We start from the raw sequence: 25,957 nt of genomic DNA on the forward strand, positions 1-25,957 counted from the left end.
TTTGATTTTCCTCAGCTCTATTTTAGTCTCAAAGGAAACCACTGAGATTCCTCAAGAGAAGGGTGAAGGGGATGACAGATCGCCATGGAAAATAGTTTGTGAAGGGATCGTGAGTTACGTGTTTACTTAGAGAAACTTAGTAAAGAATCCGTAGAGAGTGTTGGCTTAAAAAACACACACACAAAGAAGATACCACAAGTTTAGTACATTCAGCTCTCTGAAAACCCACCAGGTGAGAGTCCACAACACCGGCATGATTCAGCTCCAACAGCCGGGGCTCAGGCGGCCGGGCGACGGGCCAGTGGGCCCTACAGCTCGTCCCTGGCCTGACGGAGGACGAAGCGGTGCAGCGAGTCAAGGTCCCTGCCGCCACTGTGCTCGCTGACTCTCCGCCCTCCGCGGAAGAGCAACAATGTGGGATAGCCTCGTACCTTTTAAAAAAAAAAAAAAAGGAAGTATGAAGACCAGTGGTCCAGGTCACACGCAGATTGCTTCTTAAATAAAACCAGAAAAACTCCTAAAGTTGTGACCAGGAAAGTTTGTGGTTAAATTTTTAAAAGGTACAGACCATTTAAAAAGTACCAGCAAGCAAAGCCTTGGGGCTCCTCACTTTCCCATCCAAAAGTACATTCGAGATTAGTGTCAAAGGAAGGACTTGGCCCAAAGGGAGAGCTTCTGGAGCTTTTGTGTGCAGGCCATCACCTGGGGCCCCGGCGAACACGCACGTCCTGACGCAGCAGGTCCAGCTGGGGCCTAAGACTCTGCATTTCTGACAAGCCCCTGGTGACACCCAGCCACTCTGCGGGCCACTCTGCATGGCAGCAGCATCCTCGAGAACACACATTTTCCAGCTGCAACAGCTGCAATGCACTTCTTTCCTAAGACGTTAAGGAACCAAGAAAACGGCATCTTCTAGTGAGAAGTAAATGTCTATGCTACATCTGTATTTTTTTTTCTCCCCTAAAGATTTTATTTATTGAGAGAACATGCACTTGCAAGCAGGGGAGGGGCACAGGGAGAGGGAGAGAGAATCTCAAGCAGGCTCCCCGCTGAGCATGGACCCCCCCCCCCCGACGTGAGGCTCCATCCCACGATCCTGACATCACAACCTGAGCTGAAATCAGGAGCTGGACGCTCAACCAACTGAGTCACCCAGGCGCCCCTAAGTTTATACTCAAACGAATGAGGTAAGAAGCTCCAGAGCCTCAAAGTGCTTTAAGAAAACAACACAGCGCGCCTGGGTGGCTCAGTTGGTTAAGCGACTGCCTTCGGCTCAGGTCATGATCCTGGAGTCCCGCATCGAGTCCCGCATCAGGCTCCCTGCTCAGCGGGGAGTCTGCTTCTCTCTCTGACCCTCTTCCCTCTCATGCTCTCTCTCATTCTCTCTCAAATAAATAAAATCTTAAAAAAAAAACAACACAAAAACAAAAACGTAAATTACAAATCTTCTAGGCCCTCAGACTGTGCTAACAGCTCAGAAAGCGGAAACAGTTAAACAAAAGACCAAAGCACAGACTAGCTTGCTGGGATGGCCCTTTCAGGAGGAAGTTCAACTGCTTCCTTTATTCAACCATCGTGCCTTAGAACACAGGCGCATGTCTGAAAGATAAGCCACTTAGGGGTTTGAGACAAAGGCTAAGGTCAGCTGACTGCTGAGCCAGCCAAAGAGGCTGTGGAGGTGGCACCCCATTCTGAAGCTTGGACTCTCGTTACTGCCCAGACTTCTCTGCAGACAGCAAGCCCTAAAATCCCCCAGTGAAAGGTGGATCGCTAATGGGAGAAAAGCCATTCCTTTGACAGAGCATCTCTTTTGCTTTTCAAAATGAGAACAAAGCAGGAGCCTCAAGGGGACACGAGGAACACTCAGCCGAGAAGACGAGGGCAGTGTGGGTCACCGGGTGGCCCCCAGCGCGCCGGAGGACGGCTCCGTGTGGGTGCGCTCCCTGCACTCGGGGCCCCCGGGAGGGTTTTCAGCCACATGTACCCACCGAGTACTTGCTGCAAATATCCCGCTCTGCAGTGCAGTCCACCTCCGCGACCTTGACCTCTGCCAGACCAGGGAACTCCTTTCTAGAGAGTTCCTCCCACGTCGGAGCCAGGTTCTTACAATGGCCACACCTGGGAAGAGAACCACCACAGCGCTGTGGAAGTCCTGGGTCTCGCTCCCTCACCCACAGTCCTCTGCCCAGCCTGGCCCAGCGTCTTCTGTATGGCCTAGAAATTTATAAAACATCAAATTCTCCCCGCTGGACGCCCTAACCTTTTCTCCTCCTCCGTCCCAGACAAGGGATTCAAAGTCAATCCCAAGTAGACTTGTGGGTAGCCTAACAGAAGCAAGCTGGTCTGGAAGCGAGTTTAGATTCCAAGACCCCTTCCAGGATGGGGTGACCGGAGCTAACTGGCCTATGAATGAATCCGATGCACCGTGAGCACGAGCTGGTGGACAGGAAGCAAAACCAACTCCACACGTTTTTTTAAAAATGCTTCATTTTATTTATTTTTTTTAATTTTTTTTAAAGATTTTATTTATTTATTTTGAGAGAGAGAATGAGATAGATAGAGAGAGCGAGAGGGGGGAGTCAGAGGGAGGAGCAGACTCCCTGCTGAGCAGGGAGCCCGATGCGGGACTCGATCCCGGGACTCCAGGATCATGACCTGAGCCGAAGGCAGTTGCTTAACCAACTGAGCCACCCAGGCTCCCTAAAAATGCTTCATTTTAGATTTGATCACTGTGGTCTCGAAGTTTCAAGACATTAAAGCTTCCCTGAGCACCTTCCCTCTTAACCATTATTTGATCTATAAAGCTTCAAGGTTGTTTTTTTTTTTAAATAGAAAATAACAGATTTAAAGGCATCATTGACTAGTGTTTCTATTTTTTTATTTTTAAGATTTATTTTAGAGAGCGAGCAGGGGGAGGGGCAGAGGGAGAGAGTGAGCCTGACATGGGGCTCGATCTCACAACCCTGAGATCATGACTTGAGTAGAAAGCAAGAGTCAGATGCTTAACCGACTGTGCCACGCAGGCGCCCCGTGTTTCCAGTCTTTAAGGATAAACGCTGCACAGTGCATGGGAGTCATGTGCTCACTGACTTCTCTCCACCACCGTGGTTTCTCCTGAACACCCAGAATGGCACCAACTGAAGAAGAGCCTACACAATTGTGCCTCTTTAGAGACAGAATCTCACACTCTCCTTGAGATGCTGCTTTTCTAAGTGGATTGTTTGTGAAGACAAAGCATTCTTCCCATTTTACAGGTGAGAAAACTGAGGTTCAAAGGCAAGAAGGGCATACAGAGTGACAGCTGCGCAGGAAAGTCTCGGCACCTGCCATCCGCCCACCCCAGGCAGCCCTGGTCACGGACCGGGTGTCCTGCTGTGCCCCAGTCCCCGAGGGCCATGTGGCAGGAAGCTTCTAGTAACTGGGTAACACACAGAACGGCCCCCCCCAGAGCTCTGCTGCGTCTCTCGACACCGTCCAAGAGACGAAGGAGCTAATAAGCTACATCATGATGTTTGTGGTTTAGTTAACCCCAAAACTCAATCTACTTAGGAAAGGACAGATACCACAAAACTGGAGTTTTATATGGCCATTCTGACTCTCCATTTTCATGTTTTCCCCAAAACAGATTCAACTTTAAAATAAACTGGCCTCATTCTCCATAAATAACTGTTTATGAATACCACCAAACCAAACTTCAACCAAGCTGAACAGAGGCGCAGACACCCCCCTTTTCTTACTTCCTACAACAGAACCTATGCGGGAATGTAGCATCTGCCCAGCACTGTGCCGAGCACGCTGGCTAACGAGGGGGAAACGGGATCGGGGCTGGAGCACTCTGGGGCTGAATAGTTTCTAATTAAACAGCCGCTTACCACGGAGCATAAAACTTGATGAAGGTTATTCCTTCTGCAATGCTGTCCTCGAAGTTCTTTTCCGTGAGTGCCAACACGGTGCCCTGCAGGGAAGGGAAAAGCCGTGGTTCAAATGCATCACTTAGAGCAGAGCAGGGCCATACTTTGGGGTTGCAGAAATACAAACCAATCATCTTTTTAAAAATGCTATCATGCAAGGTGACACAAAAATACACAACTCGCATATCACAAGCCACACAAGAAGGGCCCGTGATTCATCACAGGCTCCCGAGGTCCTGAGCCCAGGAGCTGCTTCGAGGAGGTGGCAGGCCCCGGGCCGGCACTGCCCTCGGCCAGCCCGAGTGGGTTCAGGTGCAGCTGCTACCATCCAGGACCCTGGGCTGGGGACCCGTGGGCTCTGGGCGGCCCAGGCTCCGGCCTGCAGCTCCCAGGCTCAGAGCCTTGCACACCGACAGGAGGGGTCCAAAAGCCCCATGGACCGGCCCACCTGCTGTGCACGCACACGTGCTCCTCTGCACTATCCCCCTCCCGCTCTCCCAGAGTATGGATTTGTAAAAGTTACCTTCTCTGTGTGCTGACCTCACAGCTGACAGTCGCCAAACCACAGGCAAGGATGTGTGTGTTACCTATCACAGGCTGCTTTCCATCTCTAAATTCAAAGTGAATGTGCAAACTGTTCATCTCCGCTCTGGCCGGAGGATGTCGGGGGAAGGTGCCACAGGGCGGTCTGCTCTAAAGCAATTTGTCTTGACAGTTCTTTACAGAATTATGTCCATGTGTTTCTCCAAAAAACGATCTGCGATTGTCTCACGAGAGCAAGACCGTGATGATTTATCATGTGGCTAAATGCACCAGGGCTGCTCCCCTTGAGTCTGGCATCGGGTAACGCGTGTCAGCGACCGAGAGGCGAAGCCGCCAAGGGGCCCGCTGCAGAGCCCCACCATCTTTCTTTATGCCCAGAAACATGACGCCATGCTCACTGAAAGACCTACTTCATGCTGGAAAACTGGATTATAAATAGAAACGGGTCTGTGTTTGATGAAAACCTCCACAGTATATAATTATATTCAATCTGGGATGACCTTTAAAGCCACCCTGACACACACACTCCTCTAACGTACATGGTTGCAGCTACTACAAAATCGTTTGTTTGCTTCTTAAACCAGAACTTCAACTTTGAACCAACAGCCAGGTAGTCCCCAACCTAAGAATCCCACTAAGGGACGGGCTGTGGGGGTGAGGAGGCCCATTACTGTCCCCACTCCAGGAGGATGGGGAAATGACTCTGTTTCTTCCAATTCCAAATAACTAGGGCTCAGGGAACGATGGTCCCGGCAAGTCAGGATGTGTCAAGTAAATGCTGAGGGTTCAAGGATTGCCGGGGTGGGGGTGGTGTTTGCACACATCTGCACACTCACTGCCCCTTCCTTTGCCCACCGAGTCCTGCTGCCCCAGCTAAGAACTCTGCATGCTATGCAGTGTAGTTGTAGAAAGTGAAGGAGCAACTTGAACATTCTGTTCTGGAAATACGTTGACAAACAGGCCTTATGGTTTTTAGCTAGGCCGTCAAGCACGGTTTTCCCGAGAAGACACCATCCTCTCTCTGGCGACTGTCCTCCTCACCCATGGCTTCAGCCTTGGCCTCTCCCTCCCTAACGCTGCAGACACTCCAACCCGCAGGTGTCAGCTCCAGAGCCCCGTTTACCGTCCACTGCGCCCCCGCCCCCGCCTGATCGCCACCACGGCCCTGAAAACCAACAACTGGAAACCTGAACTCCGCGTCTTCCGTCCCTGCCCCAGTGCTTCTTACACGTGTCCCATCGCCCACCAGGTCCGCCAGGGCTCCGGGCGTCCCCTCAGATGCCACCTTCCCCACTGCGCTCAGCAGAGCGGGGCTCCTTATGCTTCCTGCCTCCGCCCCTCCGCTCCCCGCCACAGCCTTCGTTCAGGGGTCTCCTCACCCTGCTGGCCGAATACACTGGTTTTCCAGCTCTTTCTACCAGGCATCTAAAATTCACATCTGCTCAAAACCCTCCACTGGCTCCCAATAAATACGGGGCGAAGCTCGACATCCTTGGCTGGCCGACAAAGCCCTCTGGGACCCAGCCCCTACGTCTCCTCCCCTCTGGCATCCTGCGATGCACCCCTCGCCCTCCTCCCCCCTCTCCCCTCCAGCCGGCTGCTGGCCCTGCCCCAAATGTGCCCGGCCCATTCCTGCCCACGTGCTTCCGCTCACTCTCTCCTCCATCGGACAAGCCTGGTCTCTCCGTGCCCGCCACGTCTCTCTGGCCAATACCAATTCACCTTCCAGCTCTTTGCAACACTTCCTACTCGTCTGTCCCCAGCCCTCTCAAACCACCGTGACCGGCCCGGCACACACATGGGGCACCTGCTTGTATGCGTTCTCCTCTGTCTGCCCCACCAGACTCGGCCCCCTTCACAGGCAGGAAGGTGGTCTCATTTGCTTTTGTTTCCTGGCGGCCTGGGACAGTGCCTGAAATATGCTCAATAAATGCACAAGTGAATCTGGAATGTTCCGCACCCTGAACTCAGGCCACAGAGACTGCCTGCCTCAGCAAATGAAACGCACTAGGCCAAGTTCCAGCGCGTCCATCTTCACTGCTGCAGCTCTTCCAGGGCCCTACCCTGGGGTTCAAGTCCAACTACTGCAGCAGGTGAAGGAAAAGAACAGAAGCGGGAGTGAGGGGCCTACCCGGCAGCAGCCAATTTTCCTAGCAAATGCCCTCGAGTATAGTGATGACCGAATCAAAGGGATGAGTTTTCCAGAGCTTTTGCCACCAAATGCTCTTAGGCTCGGTTTCACATCTCTTTCAGAGGAGCTTCCAGGTTGAGGCCCTACAAGTGTGTGAAAGTGGCTGAAGAAAACCTTTCACGTGGAAAAGTCAGCCACAGCCGACCATGTGAAGTTCTCTGACGTGACCCCCAAATGTCACGTGGCCCGAAGCACGGGAGGAGAGTGCCCTCTGGGGGCCACGGCTGGCCCTCCTGACCACAGCATGCACCCACCTGGGCCATGGGCTCAGTGGCCGGCGCCGGGGCCTCTGAAGGCTGGACGGTGTCTGGGGCCTTCGGCTCGGTGCTCTGCAGCTGTGAATCCACGTATTCTCGCAGCGACTCCAAATCCCGCTTTCCTTTGTACTGGTCAATCTGTCCGAGGGAAGGGCCACACAAAAATGCTGTCAAGTTAGTACATTAGTGCTCTCAATCGCTCGGACCTCGTCCCGGACCCGCTGGCCCACGCGAGACCTCCATCGGTGTCTCTGCTGTGTTGGTGCAAATTGTGCAATGTCTGGGGTGCCTGGGTGGCTCAGTTGGTTCAGCGACTGCCTTCGGCTCAGGTCATGATCCTGGAGTCCCGGGATCGAGTCCCGCATCGGGCTCCCTGCTCAGCAGGGAGTCTGCTTCTCCCTCTGACCCTCCCCCCTCTCATGTACTCTCTCTATCTCATTCTGTCTCTCAAATAAATAAATAAATATTTAAAAAAAAATTGTGCAATGTCTGCACGCTCAGATTTACACGGGAGGACTTCGGCCTTGGTGAAAGAACCGGAGCGCCTGCCTTCTGCGGGGATCTGGTCACGACGTCCGGAGCCCGCTCTGGCGCGCTGAGCAGCTGGCCGTGGGTTGGGGCCGGACGCGAGGGTGTGAGAGAGCCCCTTACTGGCAGCCAGTGTTAACCCCGCTCCAAGGCAGTTCTGGGTTATTCTAGTGCCCACTTGAGCCAACCATAAAATAGTAGGACGACTGATGGTTTTTGTCAACCACCCCAATCTTATCAAGGGAAAGACACTTTTGTCCCATTATGTATGCCTTTAAACCAGTGCCAAACAGTCCACACGGGCTCCTCGCCACATCTGTGGAAGCACCAGGCCACAGTCCACTGGGGTTTAGAGACACCCTTGCTCTCCATACCACAACCTGAAGATGTACCTTTTGTCCACTTCGGAACCACAGAAGCGTAGGATAGCCGCGAACCTGGTTTCCCGAACAGAGTTCATAGTGCTGTGTACAATCAACCTAAAAAGTAAGACCACACTCACAGTTCGTTTCTTCAGGAACCTTCCTGACACACGGATTACCGGACACTCCATACCTCACGTACCTGGTCTGCAGCACCTCTGCCGGCAAGGTGCAGCTTGGGGAGAGGCCTCCCAAAAGCCAGCCCAATAACACCTGAGCTAAGGGAGCAGGTGATGAAATGTCCTTTAGAGAAATGACATACTCAGCTCACCTAAAAACGCTGATGTTTAGGAAGGCACAGTCTACCTGAGCGGGTTAGCAGCTGGAGAAGAGGAGCCTGGCCTGACCTCTGGGGAGGGGAGGCCTGGCTGCCAGTGACCAAGGCCCACGCCAATGCCAGCCTGCATACTGACTCTCAGGCTCAAACCTGGGACGTTCTGGGATCAAGGAGGAGCAAGGAGTCAATTTCAAATAGGAGCATTTGGTATAAAGACAACTGAAAAGACGTCAAACGAAGATTATAATATGTTCTTAATTCTGTAAGCTCAATTTACCATCACTGCTTTTTAAATTTATTTCATTTAAATCTTATGAAGATTCTGTTCAACATTTTCATGAAACTGTCTATCCTAAGTCACTTCTTTTTGATTTTCTATGGTCATTAAAATCAGCTATGTGGGACACTAAGTTGTTCTTCACCGTGTCTACAAAGTAGGATAAAAGTAACACTTTCACACGTAAGACTGAAGTCAGCAGTTAAAGTATTAAACAGAAGCCTTGCATCTGGGTGGGGGGCATTACAGGGTCCAGTCTAACGGGGCCACATGCATATCCAGGGATGAGGGGCCACAGCCCGGATGGGTGGACTGTCCGCTCATGCCTGGTTCTACTAGAAACCCCTACTGACATAAACTGGAAATAAGCTCCCACAAAAATTCATAAAATAATTTAAGGATACAAGGAATTGAGAAGAGAACAAGAAAATTATGACTACTTCCATGAAATGTTCAATAAATAGAAAAGTATAACATGTAGAACTAGAATATATAATTGGAAGCATTTAACAGGCAACAGTGAAAATCCATTGAACTCACAACAACTATTACAATTTACCAGGGCTTTGCTCCGTGCCAAGCATCCTACTAAGCACCTGACGTTCATCCACACCACCCACCACCAGTCAGGTCTCATCCTGATTTTGCAAAAGGGGAGAGTGGGGTGTGGCGAAGTGGCCGAAGGCTGTCTGGCCAGGTCTTCGTGGTCCCCGAGCTCACGCTCTTGACCGGGCAGAGCATCTCACTAACAGCAGTTCCTGGACACGCAGCATTACTTCTGTATACAAATCAGTCCATTGGCAAAGTGAAAAATGAGATTTTTATAAAAGGAAACCCATGCCCGGATGTCTGGTGGGTGCCAAAGGCTGGGTGAGATTAAAAGTGTTTGATGGCCCAGGAGCTGCTCTGGATATTTCCAGAAAATCCACTTACACAGAAGTTGTTAGACACCACTTCTGGCTTCTCTCCGCAAAGTGGGGAACGCTGGAAAGACTCCCAGACAGCCGTGAAAGTTGGGGCTCACCGGGGGGGGGGGCCTTCTGCAGGCCTCTGTGAGCACGGAGCTGACAGCTCTCGGGTGAGGTCAAGTGTGGATGGCCTCCAAGTCTGGCCAGTGAACATTCACAGGCTCTGCCCCGTATCTTTGCAGAAAGGGCTCTGGGGCTGCCAATTCAGAATTGGCCATCGCTTCAAAATAAACAAAGGAGCCAAAGCCGTAATTTATCTTTAGGCTGTGGAAAAGCCAGCACATTTGAAACCAGGCTGCCATCTGTGAAGGTGAAATGAATTATCAAGTGGCACACTAAATGGAATTAATAAATCAAGTTTGCGACTTTGCACACAGAATGAATAATGGGCTACTCTGCTAATTAATCCAGCCAAAGGCGGTCTATTTCCAGTTTAATAAGGGCTCTCACTTACCTTGCCAATCTTGACAGCCTCAGAATGTTCAAGGCCCAGAGCTAGCTGCTCCCAGGTTGGAGCCAGAGCTTTGCAGTGACCGCACCATGGAGCGAAGAACTTGATAAAGTGGTCGCCTTTGGTGGAGAGCCGGGCAGAGAAGGGAGAAGGAGGGTGATTGGCATCATCCCTTACTAGAGACTGAACGCAAGTATGCGATCTTTGTCCTCTTGCTAGCTTTGGTATGAGCCCTTTAACAGGTGAAAAGTGACTCCATCGAAGAAGTCTGTATCTGTGAGTTCACAGGGATCCTCAAAACAAAATCTAATCTGTCATCCCTGGAGGACAGTACAGAACCAACTCGTTATTTGAAGAACTGGCAACAAAGGGGAAGAATCAGGCAATTATCCTGTCGTATGTGAACTGGGCCAGTGGATAACCAGCTGATAAATGAGAGCAAGTTTCTCTCCTTAAAACAATGAAGAAAGGATGTTTTAATTAGAACATCATCATTTGGCAACCCTAATAAATGAACGGATTGTGGGAAACGTGTTTAACTGCACCACGGGGACACACCTGGCAAAGTCCAGACCGGAGAACTCTATAGGCCCAATAACCCGTGTGCTCAGCCACCAGGATGCAAAGAAAAAGAGACGCTGGGGAGTGTCACTCAGACTGAGACTCAAGAGAGACGTATGTAAAAGAAAGAACAAACTGAACTGTAGGGTTAGGAATGCACATCTGGGTGGTAGATGACAGAGTGAGGAGTGGTTTCCATAAAGCCAGGACACCACCTCCGTGAGGGCAGGCGGGCTGGGACCTGGACAGGAGGGGAGACTGGCTGTTCTATTCCCTGAACCAGACGTTACAGAGTGACCACTCCATCACAATTCACTAAGCTCTACGTTTATTTTCTGTATCTGTGCTTTATTTGACAATAAAACAGAAGGTTTTAGAACCTGAGTAACACTCCCTTGGCTAGAAGGAAAAAAAAAACAAAACAAACCCACACAACATCATTACTTGGATATTGAAGATTTTTTTCTAGGCTGTTTTACCTTGACCAGCCAAAGGCCGAAAATATGTCAGGCTGAGACCAGACCAAAATCAGGCTGTGCCTCAGGAGGGAACAAACCAACGGGCACCAAAACGTGACCTATGCTCACAGAAGGACACTGCCACGCCACATGCTCGTGGCAGTGCTTTATCACCACAGCAAGGACATGTTTAAGGGAAATGGTGAAAAATTTGATTCAAAAAATTAGCAACTGACCTGCGAGGCTGAAGCCATGTTTCTCCAGACAGGTACGGCACTAACCCTGTGCTGGGAGGTGGGGAAGGGATGTCCGGGAAGGAACCTACTAGAGCATCAGGGGCAGCTGTGAGGGCAGGAGGCCACTGTCGCTTTCTGAGGACAGATCCTCGTGCGAGCAGCCCAAGGTGGTGCCTCTACAGTTCTGCCTTTCAGGCGTGACTTGCTTAGGGAGGGACCCAAATGGGCTCGTGGGAACTAAAGTGAATCCCCTGTTGGGGAAAACACCCTGAAATCCCACTGTCAGCGCCCTGGTCCAAATAACAACCTTTAGCACACAGGGAAAATAGCTGAAGGCATCACAGTAAAGTTCTCTTAGACCTTAAATGTGGTGGGGTTTCAACTCACAGCGGGCATGAAGTTACAAGGCCAGGCACAATTTTAAGCCCTTTTCACGATGCTTCTAACCTAGTCTTTTGCGACGATTTCTCTCCATGGCAGCATTTGAGAATGGAGATCAGCAAGGAAGCTGAATTTGCTTTCAAGTCATTTGATGCTGAGCCAAACGTGTGAATAAAGGACTTATGTGTCATTTATACTGGAGACTGTATATAGATCATTTTGATATTTAGGAGACTATTTTCAAAAAAGATGTGATACAGAAAAACATTTTAAGTGTAAAGAACACCTACTCTGACTCGCAAGTTATAATGGTCCTGCTAAATTCTGGTTTAAACAAGAGAAACTTCTGTTTCTGCCTCAGGTCAATAAGTGTATGATTCACATTAATATAAATAAACCCTTTCATATCCAAGGATGCACTGTCCAGCCAGTGTACAAATTAAGTGTGCCCGTTCATGATCTGTGAGCTTTGCACAACTTAAGGCTTCGGCTAGCATTACGACTGGCATTTCCAGAAGGACAGAGATGAAAGGAGAAATCCTTTCCAAGAGGAAGAGCACTGCACAAGGATGTTCATGGGTCTCGAAAAGAGAAACCATGACTCAGTGCCACAGAGGTCATCCAGGAGCCCTTGAGTGCCAAGAAGGGAAAGCCCGGCAAATCGAGGAGTGACGAATGGTCGGTGGTTCTGAGAGGTGTGTATCCCACTGGGAACAGCTGTGAGATGCACGCAACATACCTTGTGCAACGTGCAGCTCAAAGTTGGTCGCTGAGAGCTCATACAGTCCCTGCTTGCGCTCAGGGGCTCTGGGTGGCTCTGCTTCAGGCTCTGGTATCTAGTGGAGAGAAACACAACAAGAGTCATTGGGTCTATATGTGAAGGCAGAGTGAAATCCATTGAGGAGGGGACCTGTGTCTGTCCAGAACCTTCTACAGATCTCCTCCCTCATCTGGCTGCATCAGACCTTTGTGGGATGCTGCTGTGTTGAGGGAACACAAGGCAGGAATCAACTCTCTGGACCCTTGGGCGGGAAGCCCCTCGTCAGCCTCACCCTAGGACTGGCACTCAAGGCTGCCAGTGACAGCTGTCCCCACCCCAACCTGCCTCTGCTGCCCCCAAACCCCAGAACAGAGCAGGCAAACCGAAAGGACAGGCCCACGCTACACGGGCATGCTGCCCTGTTGTTCGCAGTGGGACCTCTCACTCCACGTGGGGCTCAGGATGAAATCCCTGGCGGACTGGCTCTGAAGGACGCAGCACCTCCAGGTGCAAAGGCAGCAGAATGGACGGGGCGGAGGAGAGACCATCAGAGAACGGAGGCCTGGCCCTGCTCCGTGCACACAGCTGGTGATAAAGACCGTGAAGGGCTGGTAAAGGGACAGAGGGGGCAGGGAGGACAAGGCAGGGACCGACAGGTGGCAGCGAGAGAAGCACAGGGCTGCGCTAACTCACAGCACGGAGTCTGGGACAGAAACACACAACGTGGGAGCGAGAAGTGGCTTTTTAAAGGATGCTTCTGCCAGTATCCGAGTGGGTACCGTTGTGTGCAGCTGGACAGGTACCACAGTACACGTGACTCTCGAGCTCTCAGTTCCACAGTGGTGGCCTCCAGCCAAAGTGACCAGAGGTGACAAAAAGATCACAGAATCACCATTCTGCTACAGACACATGGATGTACGTTACTCAATTTTTATCTGGCAGCTCATATTTCTTTTAAAAAGAATACCGGGGCACCTGGGTGGCTCAGTGAGTTAAGTGTCTGCCTTCGGCTCAGGTCATGATCTCAGGGTCCTAGGATTGAGCCCCACATCGGGCTCCTTGCTCAGTGGGAAGTCCGCTTCTCACTCTCCTCCCCACTCGTGCTCTCTCTCGCTATCTCTCTCTCTCTCAAATAAATAAAATCTTAAAAAAAAAAAAGACAGAGAATATCCCAATTAAGTCATTAAAAGTCTAAAAGCGCCGACAGCTCAAAGCTGTGCAGAGCTGTAATCAGCACCACAGAGGCGTCCGCACGGCTGCGGGCCTGTCGACTTTGAGAGTGCTCACTGAGCACCCACCCGAAAAGACGCCCGACAGAATGGTGGCGAGGTGCACAGTCAGTGAGCTCCCAGAAGCTGAGACACTCTATGTCACCCTTTATAAGATGTTCAAAGGGTTTTCAGTACTTTTCAGTGTTAACATGCTCATGTACGGCACTGTCACTTCCTGGGTCCCGTGGCGTGCACCAGGGCAGTGCCCCCCGCCGTGGCAACAACACGATACAATACAGACTTGGGCACATGCGGGCACACGCGGGCACAGACACAGCACTCTCTCCCCTGCTGCTGACAACGTGAGCGCACAGTCTTAAGAAAGTGATCAGGCAACAACATTAATCAGCAGCCATAATTGTAGTCGGACCTTTTTTTTTTTTTTTTTTTTTTGCCTTTTGCCTTGTAATTTCATGTCCGGTAATAGATTCTAAAAACATCACTCAAAAGTAGAAAAAAAAAAGTCTTTTACAAAGATTAACATGTTCCTTACGCATTTCTGATATCTAGGTTATAAATAACCTAAATGTTCATTGACAGAGAAAAGCTGAATTATGGCAAATCCACATGACAATATAAAATACGATCAATATAAAGATGTAACTATATAAAAATATCACTCGTGAAAAGAACCATGTTTATGTGATTATAACTGTTTAAGAAAAAATAATACAGAAGCAAATAAGGAAATCTAAAAGTTGGAAGTAGGGGCACCTGGGTGGCTCAGATGGTTGAGCATCTGCCTCCGGCTCAGGTCATGATCCCAGGGTCCTGGGATCGAGCCCTGCATCGGGCTCCTGGCTCAGTGGGGAGTCTGCTTCTCCCTCTCCCACTGCCTCTCCCCCTGCTCATGCTCTCTCTCTATTTCTGTGTCTCAAGTGAATAAATAAAATCTTAAAAAAAAATAAAAGTTGGAAGTAGCGGGTTTCTTTTCTTTGAGTTTCTTTAATACTGCCACAACACGGTGAGGGGGCAGGGGTATCTAAATTTATCCTGTTTCAATATGCAAGCGTATACATCAAGTTACTTAGGTATAAACACAGATAAAGAACTTTTTAAAAAGTTTTCACATACAATAAAAGCAAGTTTAAATTGGAAAGAATTTCCGGTTTGCAATATCAGGTCTAAGTGTTTGAACTTTCCTATGATCAATCACTGTTTCCGGCAATTATGGGAGGTCTCTACTGCTGACACATGGGTCCCACGCAGCCACGCCCCTTCTACCTGGAGGGAACACAACCCTTCCCCTCAGCTCTTCCCAGCCTGTGCTGGGGCTGTCACTGACCGAAAGGGGAGCTTGGGCCACCAGATGAAGTCCTTCTGCCATCCTGATACTGGCTACTAGTTTCTCGAATAAAGTCATCACAGAAGACTGGCTTTTTGGTGGAAAAAAAATATTGGCAAAAAAATAAATACCTTGAAAGGTTTCTTTGAGACTATTAGCCCCTCTTTAAAACTGGCTTCCTCCAATCAGAGAACATTTGCACAGAGGAAACAATCTGAAGTTTAAATCTATATGAAAGTCCCACCTGCTCATGTAACTCTCTTGCCGTGACAAAGATGCAAATTGACTCTCTGAGAGGTTTGTGGTTTTCCCTGTTACCTAAAATTAGATAAGTCTCTCTCCACACTCATTCAGTACCATGCAATTACAGACTTTGTAAAACAGGAGGGAAAACGGCACCCGAGTAGCAGTTGGGTTTCTGATGAACCGTGACATCTACACAGAAGGGGGGGGGGCGGGCAAAGGACCACAGAGTCACCCTGGGAAGTGACTCCGATAGCAGCAGAGCCCCCCAGAGCCTGCTGGAACCACACACGGGCACAGACCACCTTCAAGGCAGTGAGCCCCTGCCTCGCACAATAAAGCAGTCTTACTGAACTGTCTCACTGAAATTACACTGAGAGTCATCAGATGCTCTTATTATTTCATCAGACTCATGCAGCACAGGACACTGGCCATCTTTCCAGACCCTCACCAACACACGGCCACGAACTGTCAAATCCAACCCAGCCTCCATGGGCCTGCGTACTCTGCGTGAAGCAGAACGTACCACACAGGGAGGGATGGATGAATGGTTTATGACCATAATGACTTGTAACAAAACGAAGACTCCCAACACCAATTAGAGGGGGGGGGGGGGAATAATAAAATTTTCTTGGTAACCTTCTACACATAGCCACGTCTTTACATAATATTTCAGAAATCCTAACTCCCCACAATTTCCTGACATTGTTACCCTCAGTGCAGGGAGGGCCACGGAGACTCTGAGAGTGCAAAGGGTATTTATTCGATGACATTATCGGCAAAGCCAGTGAGCACCTCAGGGACTGAGAGTCCAGAGGGAAAGGAGGGGGTCACCCTGCGGTATAGCCGGTGGTGGCCAGAGAGGGCCGAGGCTGGCCTGGACGGGAGGTTCGGGCTTAAGCCTGCTCCTGGCCCCACATCAACCTGTGACGCTAGAGAATCCGTGTCAACTGTATACATGTGGGAGCGGCACAGAGGCTGCTGTTAACGCAGCGTACGTATGAGACACGCACTGCAGTAGTCACAAACGGCAGTCTCCGAGGGCTGACTCTGCCACCACACAAGGGCCAGGAAGGCCGGCAAGACAGCACTGGCAAGGTCGGCAAGGCGGGGAGAACCGCTGAAGTCGGGGAGCAGCACAAGGGACCGTCTTCATTACCGTCCTCCTCGTTCAAGAGCCACTCACCAACCTTCTTTCTACTTTTGTGCATCTTTGAATATTTCCATAATAAAAACCCTTGTAAAAGTTCATCTTTTTCCACTGAGGAACGCAGAGCAGTGGAAACAGAGAGCAAAAGTAGACGGGGTGGTTGCAGGGGGCTGGTGTTCAGTGGGGACAGGGTTTCAGTTCTACAAGATGGAGGGAGTCCTGGGGATGGCTGCTCAGCAGGGTGAACGCACTTAAAGCCACTGAATTTGTAGGCTTAAAAATGGCTAAGATGGTAACTTTTGTATCATATGTATTTTACCACAATAAACAAAAATTGGGAAGGGAAAAAAGTTCATTTTTACTTACAAGTGTCAATTAGTTCTAAAGGCTATAAAGCTGCTTTGAAATGAGAGCCTTAATTTTTCCCCTGGACTGGCCTCTTCATCGCCCCCTAAGTGTCGGAAGGGAGAGAGGGAGGAAGGCAGGGAGGCGTCCCGAGCACTCACCGCGGGCTCCTCATTCAGCGTCTGCAGCATCCAGTTTTCCAGCGCCTGGAAGTCCCGAGGCCCCTGGTACTTCACAGCTTCTTGGCCAGGCTTGAAAAACTTCAAGCTGAAAGGGCGAAAAAGGACAAGACAGAGCAGATTTTTCAACCCGTCAGAGGGCTCCGCGTAGACGGCACTGTCCCGTCGGGATGCGATCAGTGGGCCGCAGCCTGGCACAGACTTGCCACTCTCTGCTAGAACTTGGAGAAAAAGGGAAATAAAGTCCTAGGAGAACACATATCCACTGAATCCCACACTTTCAAAAAGTTTCTTCATCTACTCAAGAAAAATAAGACTGAGCGGAACACATCAAGCCTACGAGGCTGTGAACGAAACCCCAAGTGCATTTGGGGGACAGGCCTTTCAAGCTTCTCCCTGCTGGATGTTTGTCACCCCTCCTAGGCTTTAGTAGTTCTTACGTTCCGCATTTGTTAAAAACAAAACCAAAACTGTACTAGAAATAGCACTGTTGGGCAATTAGTGTATTCCCAGGCGACCCTGTTGGCTCTTCGACTCTTGTAAAGCATGAATGTCCAGGTTCTGTGAGAATTCACGTTTCCAGCTATGAGAACAGCCTTGACATCAGTTGGTATGGTCTATGCACTTCCCCACAGAGAAGGAATCTTCTTTTTCTACATATGTAGCCTCTGAAGGTATCTGCGGATAGGATGCGTAGCACTTCCTTTAGTGGGTGAGCAAAAGACATTGCCAGAGGCCAGTATCACCCCACTGGTAATGGAAAAACATGCTCTAGAGAAAACTGAATAGAAGGTGTCAAGGATGGAGGGGATTATGTGGCTACTGACAGAAGAAACAAAACACAGACGAGCATTTTTTGCCCAGCTATGCATCCATATTGCCCCTCCACTTCTGTGGCACGTGCGTGGACTTCGGCAGTGGATGCTCGGTGTGCAGGAGCCGAGTGTCAAAAGTCGAGATATGCAGAGATCAGGTCTGTGGGTTTGAGGAGCAAAGTCCCCAACGGCCTTAAAATGAGGGTTCATAGCTGTACGGGAAAACCAGCACGTTGGCTGGAACAAATCACCACAGGCTTACAGGCCTCAGCCACCCTGAGATTCTGTGACAGACTTAGGGGACATCTCTGATGGGCCTCTGGTGAAGAACAGAGGCCCTGCTTCCTCATAGCTTTTACCTTTCCAAGCCTAACAAAAAGCCAAACTAACCAGTCTGACTAGTATATACGTTACTTCATGAACTTTAACACTTTGAGTGACTCCAAAGTATGATCTCACAATTATGAATGCCCGCACCCACCCCTGGGACCTCAGGAAGCTCTGGAAACGAGTGATGCCCACAGAGAACTAGAAGATGCTGCATGCACTCATCCGCTACCCCCCCCCCCCGCCGTCTCTCTTCCAGTGGGCGCCTCCCCCACCACGGCTCCTCAGAGTGGAAAAGGCATGGATCCTCAAAATACTAGGAAGGACCAGCACTATCAAACTCATTCCCCATTTCTTTGCTAACATTTAAATGCAGTGAAACCTAACCTGTGACTTTTTCTGATCTGGTGTGTAGTGAGCAACACACAAATAAATAATTTTTTAAAAATCTCTTCTTGTTGGATTGGAAATCTTTCCAGCCTGTCCAACCCTGAGGTGCTTCCTTAAGTTCACAGAGCCTAGGGATAGAATTTGGGCTTCCTTCACAGGCCTTCCAGCCTGGCTGGGGCATCTGGCCCCAATCCTCACTGTGGGTGGGCTGAAGGAGGTGATGGGGAGACGGCCACAGGGTACAAGCCCAAAGGACAGCCCCAAACTTCCACATGGGCATTTGCTTCTCCCGGTGATCTGTTTCTCTTTCAAGGAGAAAATCTCCAGTGTGGGTCACTCTGGAAACCTGTGATCAAGGTCCTAGCACTACAGAGGAGATGGTGTTACGGGCTGACTTGTGGGCCCCCAGAGCAGATGTGTTGAAGTCCCAGCCTCCTGTCCCTCCGGGTGCAGTCTTATTTGGAAATAGGATCTTTACAGATGTCAGCAAGTGACAATGAGGCATATTAGGGTGGGCCCTAAGCCAGTATGGCTGGGGTCCTTATAAAAAGGGGGAAATTTGGAGAGAGAGAGAGACACGCACTGAGGAGGAAGGCCTTGTGAGGACGGAGGATTGGGTGCAGCCGCCAGCAGACACTAGGGAGAGGCAAGAAGGGATTCCCTCTGGGTGTCAGAGGGGCCGTGGCCCTGAGGATGCCTTGAAGCTGGGCTGCTGGCCTCCCAGACCGTGAGACGATAAATTTCCGTTCTCTTCAGCCACCTGGTGTGGCGCTTGTCGGCAGCCATAGCAAACCCCCTCCGGCCCTGCCTGGCTCACAGTTTCCCCAGAGGATGCAGACTCCTTACCAGCTCAACAGCATGACCTCCCGACACTTTTCGAAGCACACTGAACCATCCCTGGGAGCATGGAAACCCAAACCCCCTCCCCGTGCCATCCTTTCTTTCAGTTAAAGGTGCCAGGGTTGGGAGGGCTAAAGGTGACTGCTCGGGGGCGGGGGGGGGGTGAGGGGGGCCACAGTGTCAGAGGAAGCAGACATCCACAGGTCAAGGCCCACAGGTCAACACCCAAATGCCCTACTGGGGCACACCCTGCCTCCTGCATTCGAGGAGAAAAACCTGCCCTCGGGCACTTGGGCAGGGCTGTGAGGGACGCAGAGGTTCCTTCCCAAACATGTTCAGTGTAGTATGAGCTCACTTCCAGATCTTAAGGACACAAAACCAGTGCATGGTGTTCTTGGAGAGACCCTATCTTCTAAATCAGGACACATGATCCAATGTGGCTCTTTTAAAATCTGTGACTAACAGGGCGCCTGGGGGGCTCAGTCAGCGGAGCATCCCACCCTTGATTTCGGCTCCGGTCACGATCTCAGGGTCGTGAGATAGAGTCCCGTGGCCGGCTCGGTGCTCAGCACAGAGTCTGTCTGCTTGTCCCTCTCCTCTGCTCCTCCCTCTGCTTGCTCGCTCGCTAGCTCTCCAAGAAATGAATAAATAAAATCTTTAACACCTGTGGATAACATCTATGGGGTAACTGATGTTGCAGCCAGACAGCTCCTCCGACCAGGTCCAGGTGGACCCTCTACTGCCCCCTCTGACACCTCCTAACACTTGCCCTTCTCAGCCTATCACGAGTCCGGTGTCACTTCCCAGGGGTGTGGCTGGGGGTGGACGGCCACATGGCCACACAGAGCGGCCTGTTGAAGAGTGGACACCACAGCCAACCATCTCGGTTGCCCTTGCACCTTGAAAGCAACAGGCTCTCAACAGGTAAACCTCTATCCCCTCACCCGCTCCCACTACTCACGGATGGCTTCTGCGCAACGCTCTTTGTCTAAGCCGAGTTTCCTTTAAAGACGATGCCTCTAGGGCAGGTACACATGGTAGGAAATTTTCTCTCTACTGATCTGATCTGGATGATGGCACTAGATTAGCGGCAGTCACCAAAGACCAAGAATTCCAGTGTCCTTTAAGACAATGCCAAATTTCCAAATGTCAGGGAAACCTTAACATTTATTGGGTATGCTCAGATCAGTGTTTGCAAACACGTTATTTCACGTATCATGAAATCATGTATCCAACATCCTACCTTAGACTCAGAGGTTAAACCGTGTGGCCAGGGCTGCATGATAAGTAAATGGTAGAGCTGGGAATCAGACGTGGCTTCTAGGTTCCAGCCCAGAGTTCCTTCCCCTTTTCCATGCTGCCTCTTGGGTTTGAAGACAGGCCCAGGTTTTATAAGAATTTACTTCATTCATCAATTTGAACAAAAAGTTTGGGAGTGGCAGTGGCCAACCCCTGCCCCTCACCCCCCGCCCCCCGGCCAATCCTTTGGGAAACAGCATCTGCTCCTTTTTGGAGAAGGGCCCTTCATTTGAACGCTTGCCATGTGGTCTGAGTGGGGCTGCCGCCTTCCTACGATATCCTGCCTCTCTGGCCACAAGGGCTGTTTCTGGAATGAATCCTCCATCCAAGCAGGGCCAGTCAGTGGGGAGCCCAAGCCCAGCATGACAGCAGAGAGATGCAGAGCTGGAGAGGTAAGTCACCTTAAGGGAAGTGCAGTAAAGACAGGCCCCCAAACCCTGCGAGCGGAGTCTCAGAGCTTCTTCCATGGCCTTCTAATTAATCCCCTCTTTTGCTACTTAAGCCAGTTTCAATTCCTATCTCTTAGAACTAAAAAAATTGAACTGTCAAGGGAGTAAGAAGCATCGCTTGTCAGAATTTCTGGATTCCAGTTTGTCACCTTTCTTGCCAACAGAAACAGCCCTTGTGCTCGCCGCGTGGGAAATTGCTCCAGGAAGGATGCTGAAGAATAACAGAGCGACCAAAAACTCAAAACTGACGAGCTATGCTCATCGCGTCCAGGTTCTTGTGAGCATCACGCCTGACAGGACGCCACGGAGACCGCCATTCTTGTCACACAAACACATTCTCTTATAAATAGGAAAACCCACCACTGGCTAATGAAAGGCTATTTCCAAACAAAGCACAAGGAAGCATCTGCTAGAGACAAGACCCAGCGTTAAAGGCGCTCTTTCCCTAACAGGGACGGCCCGCTTAAATTTATCATCTCCTCACTCCTCAGAACTACCAAACAAGTTACCACAAGCTCGGCATGAACCTCCTCTGGCCGAGCGCAGCTGACAAACGGCTGCGGGAAGCTCGGGGAGAGGCGGGAGACAAGGGCCCTTCCCACTTACGTGGGGTATCCTCGAACCCCCTGCGCAGAGCACACGTCGGAGTCGGCTGTGCAGTCCACTTTGGCCACGTAGACCTTGGCATCCTCCATGCTGTTGTACTTGTCTCCCAGGTCGTTCCAGGTAGGCTGTAGTCGCTGGCAGTGTCCGCACCTGGAGCAGGGGGTGGGGACCGGTCAGGGCGCGCCTGACCCACCTCTTCAGCCCCTTCCAGACCCGGACGGCGGGGGAACCTCTCTGATCCCACAGGGAAGGACGGCTCACCATCCCCACCCAAGTCACAACCTCACTCCCCTGCCTCAGACGCTCCAGGGAGCCCCTGCATTGTTCTCAGCAGGAAACTGACACTCAGCAAGATGCTGTGCCCACCATCCGCCTGGCTCTGGCCCCGGCTGCCCTCCCATTTGCGCTCCATACACCTGCACCCTCCTGCCCTGGCAGTCGGGTCCAGAGCCAAATGCAACCACCTGTGGTTTTCTGGAAGGGCCACAGGGTGACTTGCCCCCCCCCCCCCGGGGATCAGTACGCACTCAGACACTCCCTAGACCCACCTGGCAAATTCCTGTTTGCCCTTCAGGTTTAGTCTGGGTGTCACTTCCTCCAAGAAGTCAGCTCTGACTCCCCAAGCTGTTTGGTGCCCTTCTCTGCTTCTTCTGGAAAGCTCCCTGGCTCCCCCCTCTTCTGCAGTAATGTCATCCTGCTCACCATGATCGCTCTTTTTTAGTCAGGACTCAATTAAATAACTAAGTATGTGCAAATGCATGGCGACCTCAAATTTCATTCACTTCTACATTTTCTCTAATGAGAAGCTTTATTTAGAAAAGTCTATGGCGGGCACCTGGGTGGCTCAGTCATGAAGCATCTGCCTGCGGCTCAGGTCATGATCCCGGGGTCCTGGGATGGAGCCCCGCATCAGGCTCCCTGCTCCGCGGGAAGCCTGCTTCTCCCTCTCCTTCTGCTGCTCCCCCTGCTTGTGTTCCCTCTCTCGCTGTGTCTGTCAAATAAATAAATAAAATCTTAAAAAAAAAAGTCTATGGCTTCCCAAACTTCTTAATTTGATGTCACTAAGTGTACTGACTGTATGAACTTAACAGTACATTTTTAAATCACCTACTTAAAATAATACATTAACTTAGAATTCTTGCTTCTTGCTACTCTTCCCATTTCTTGACAGCATCAGCATCTCTCCCATCACTAAATCACTTTTTCGGTCCTATCACTGATCATCTTCTTTAATTATCAGCCATCCGCAATGCCCTATTTGAAGTCTGTATGAGCCAGCACTGGAGACTTTGTCTCAAGCTTCAAGTACGGTCACACAGAATTATGGCACATGGAGGGTTTTTCTTTTTCTTTTTTTCGCTTGTTTGTTTTCATTCACCTGGTTTGTATTTATGATGTCTACAAAGTAACAAAGTAGCTATATTGCTTTTCAAAGTGGTCTTTAAAATGCTTGCTTCTAAGAACACCCAACACTCGGGCGCCTGGGTGGCTCAGTTGGTTAAGCAACTGCCTTCGGCTCAGGTCATGATCCTGGAGTCCTGGGATCGAGTCCCACATCGGGCTCCCTGCTCAGCAGGGAGTCTGCTTCTCCCTCTGACCCTCTTCCCTCTCATGCTCTCTCTCTCAAATAGATAAATAAAATCTTTAAAAAAAAAAAAAAAAGAACACCCAACACTTAAAACTGTCAGTCTGGACTCAGAGTAACTTCTCAACAAAATCAGTGTTAAATTTCTTTGCCTCTTTTCTCTTCTGACAGTGGACGTCTGTAATCGGCACTGAAAGGCAGCACTGGACAAGTTTGCTTCACGTTTTTGCGGGTCCCCGTGCACCACTTCATGGGCAGCCAGGAGAATGCCTGCTTTATAAGAAACTCGAATACAGGATGATTCCCTCTTTCCTGAAGACAACTGTGAGGGAAAAGTAGTACTATATGTAAGTTATACTGTTACATATTCAGTTATATAATTTAAAAGGTGCAAGGGCCATGAAGACCAGCACTGTTCTTCTTTAGAGCTGTATTCCCAGTACCTAGCACATGCTTGGCAGGGACTCAGTTTGGCAATTTCTTAGTGCTGGTTTGATCCACAAGTGCCATGTAGTCAGAGCTTCTGGTTTGGGACCCCTGTGGTTATAGTATGAACCTCTGAGACAGTAGCTGAATTCATTTGGTGGCCATGTAATAGAGCAAAGCCTCTGGTCCTACCAAGGAGGTGGCCCCAGCCTTGACCTCATCGTCACCAGATTCAGTGTGACCTGCAACTGGCCAGACAGAAGCTGTGGCCTGATGTTAGCAGAAAATCCACAGCAGTAGGACAACTTTACATCTACCAAGTTCAGAGCAAAAATATACAGGGCAGTATTTTTGTTACATGCCACCCCTGCCCCCAAGTCACATGTGGGCTTCCAATATTCCAGAGACGGAAACTGGAAAGAGATGGGGGGAAGGGGTAGCCCACAGCATATTCTATCTGAGCTCCAATCTGTTCTTAAATGCCATCAGAGAAACCCACACACCTCTATTTCAGTATTTTATAGTAGAGTATTAAGAAGCAAACAAAAACTAAAAGTAACTTTTCTAGGAACATCCATCTAAAAAGGAGTTTACTTAATACCAAGTGCCCAGATTTGCCAGTCTTGTCCCTCACTCAGTCTAGGACTAGCTGGTACTACAGAGACTCCAAAATTAAAACTCCATTGGCTTTGCATGGACTTTATGTATCTACAGCTCAGTTTTTCTTCAAAAAATAAAGAAGAAAAAAGCCATGGACTTATTCCACTGAAATAGGCTCCAATTAAGTAGTGTATTTAATTGGAATAGTTACTTGAGAATATCCCTTCACAGAATAACTATTAATAATGAACGATTATTTTATGCTACAAAGTATTTCTAGACCACTGGTAGCTCTAAAACTTCAAGTCCCTCTGGTTCTTGGGAAGTTGAAACACAATGAACCCCAGAGATACACTGTTAATAATGATAACTCTGACCCAGACCTGCCCCCACAAAGATAACTCCAAACGAACTGAAATACAGTAACAGCCTCAATATGGAAAGAGAAAGAAAAAAGTTTCCTCCAACTTCCGCCCGCACATTTTCTGAATAAGCCGTTTTTCTTGGGCATCTTCTCTCTCTTCCGTCCTACATCCCTTTCCCACATCTCCATGAGCCTCTCTCCCGCTCTGGGGAAGAATGCCAAATGCTGCAATAAGCCTGCAAACTGCCTTGTGCCCTAGAACTGGCCTTCTGCTCTGCCCCACGAGAACCGCCCTTCACCGGGGCATCTAGGTCGTGGAAGGAAAGCACTGCTTGTGTTTATGTGAACGTCAGGAAGTCCTTTCGGTTGGACAACTCCCAGGGAAGGGGGCTCTGGTGCTGGCACGGAGGCCCACACCGACGCCTCCACCGGAGAACCAAGGCGGGAGGGACCGTCTGTTCAGCTTACACTTACCAGAAGACCAGGCCCCAAGAGACCAGAGGGGTGGAGGTGCCGGAGGGCAGCCTCGAGTGGAGGGGCCCGAGAGCACACCTCCCCGTCCATACGGAGTTGCCTACGGGTCCCCAGCATTTGCACTACTCTCGGGTTCCCGGGGTAGTACAGGAACCCCCCTCTGCCTGGGCCACCCCTTCCCACCGAGTGAACACAAAAAGTGGGTTATCCCACCTTTGCGAGTTCCCACTTTTTTAACTAATCCCCCGTGCCGGGGATCTGCCCTGCAGCGAGTGCACGGAATCAGACCTCCGAGCGTTCCCGGCCGGACCCCGGTGGCCGGCGGCCGCTGCACGTGGCCCACAAGTCCCGGCCGCACCAGCAGGCCGCCGCCTCCGGCCGGCGCAGGAAGTTTGGGGAGGAGGAAGGGGCTGGGGACCAGCGGGGTGGCCCCACTGGGCGACGCCGCCACCTGCCCCTCCCCCGGTCCGGGGATTCGGGGGCGGGGGCACCGGGAGCTGGGGGCGGGACGGCCTTTTCCCGGCTGTCCCCTCGGGGCCCGCCCCCTCCTGCACCGCCCCGGCCGCCCTGCGCCACGTCAGCCGCGAGCGCCCACGCCCCCGGCCCGAGCCCGCGCCCACCCCGCGCCCCGGCCCTGCGTCCCCCGGCCCGCCGCGGCGCCCCCCAGCCCGGGCCGGTCCGGCCACCCCCGGCGCGCAGGGTGCGGGGCCCCGAGGAGCGCGGCGCGGCCAGTTACCAGGGCGCGAAGAACATGACGAAGTGCGCGGCGCTCTGGATCCCGTGCGTGAACATGTCGGCCGTGTACAGGTGCTTGGCGTGTGGGTCCTGCCCGTCCCCGCCGTCGGCCGCGGGGGGCCCGTCCGCCGCCGCCGCCCCCGGCTCCTGGGCCCAGGCGCCCCCGCGGCCGCCGCCGCCGCCATCGCCCAGCAGCAGGAGCAGCGGCAGCGCGGCCAGGGCCAGCGGCCGGGGCAAAGGCGGGAGTAGGCGTCCGGGGCGCGCGGGCATCACGGCGGGGCTGGCGCGCTCTCGCCGCGGCGGCCGGTCCCCCTCGGCGGCGCCCGCCCGCTGTCGCCCGCCCGCTGTCGCCC

At 51.1% G+C, this 25,957-nt stretch overlaps 1 protein-coding gene across 1 annotated transcript; it reads right to left on the reverse strand.

Moving 5' to 3' along the window:
- On the reverse strand, window positions 1–25,918 carry TXNDC5 (thioredoxin domain containing 5). Its single transcript, XM_025891048.2, has 10 exons — window positions 25,606–25,918; window positions 21,421–21,570; window positions 16,677–16,782; window positions 12,201–12,297; window positions 9,829–9,944; window positions 7,823–7,909; window positions 6,900–7,040; window positions 3,873–3,955; window positions 1,989–2,118; window positions 1–431 (listed from the first exon to the last, which is right to left on the reverse strand). The coding sequence occupies exons 1-10, from the start codon at window positions 25,872–25,874 to the stop codon at window positions 309–311; spliced, it is 1,302 nt and encodes a 433-aa protein (XP_025746833.1). The 5' UTR covers window positions 25,875–25,918; the 3' UTR covers window positions 1–308.
- Window positions 25,919–25,957: the final 39 nt, after the last annotated feature.

Source organism: Callorhinus ursinus, unplaced genomic scaffold (genome assembly GCF_003265705.2).
Source record: "Callorhinus ursinus isolate GAN/ISIS: 27379988/994484 unplaced genomic scaffold, GSC_fseal_2.0 scaffold26, whole genome shotgun sequence".
Classification (NCBI taxonomy): domain Eukaryota; kingdom Metazoa; phylum Chordata; class Mammalia; order Carnivora; family Otariidae; genus Callorhinus; species Callorhinus ursinus.

Coding starts and splice junctions, on each gene's coding strand:
- TXNDC5 (XM_025891048.2), bottom strand. CDS start 25,874: ATGCCCGCGCGCCCCGGACGCCTACTCCCGCCTTTGCCCCGGCCGCTG. Junction 16,783..21,420: donor GGGGTTCGAGGATACCCCAC/GTAAGTGGGAAG, acceptor TCGCCCTTTCAG/CTTGAAGTTTTTCAAGCCTG. Junction 7,910..9,828: donor AGGCTGTCAAGATTGGCAAG/GTAAGTGAGAGC, acceptor CTTACTTTTTAG/GTTGATTGTACACAGCACTA.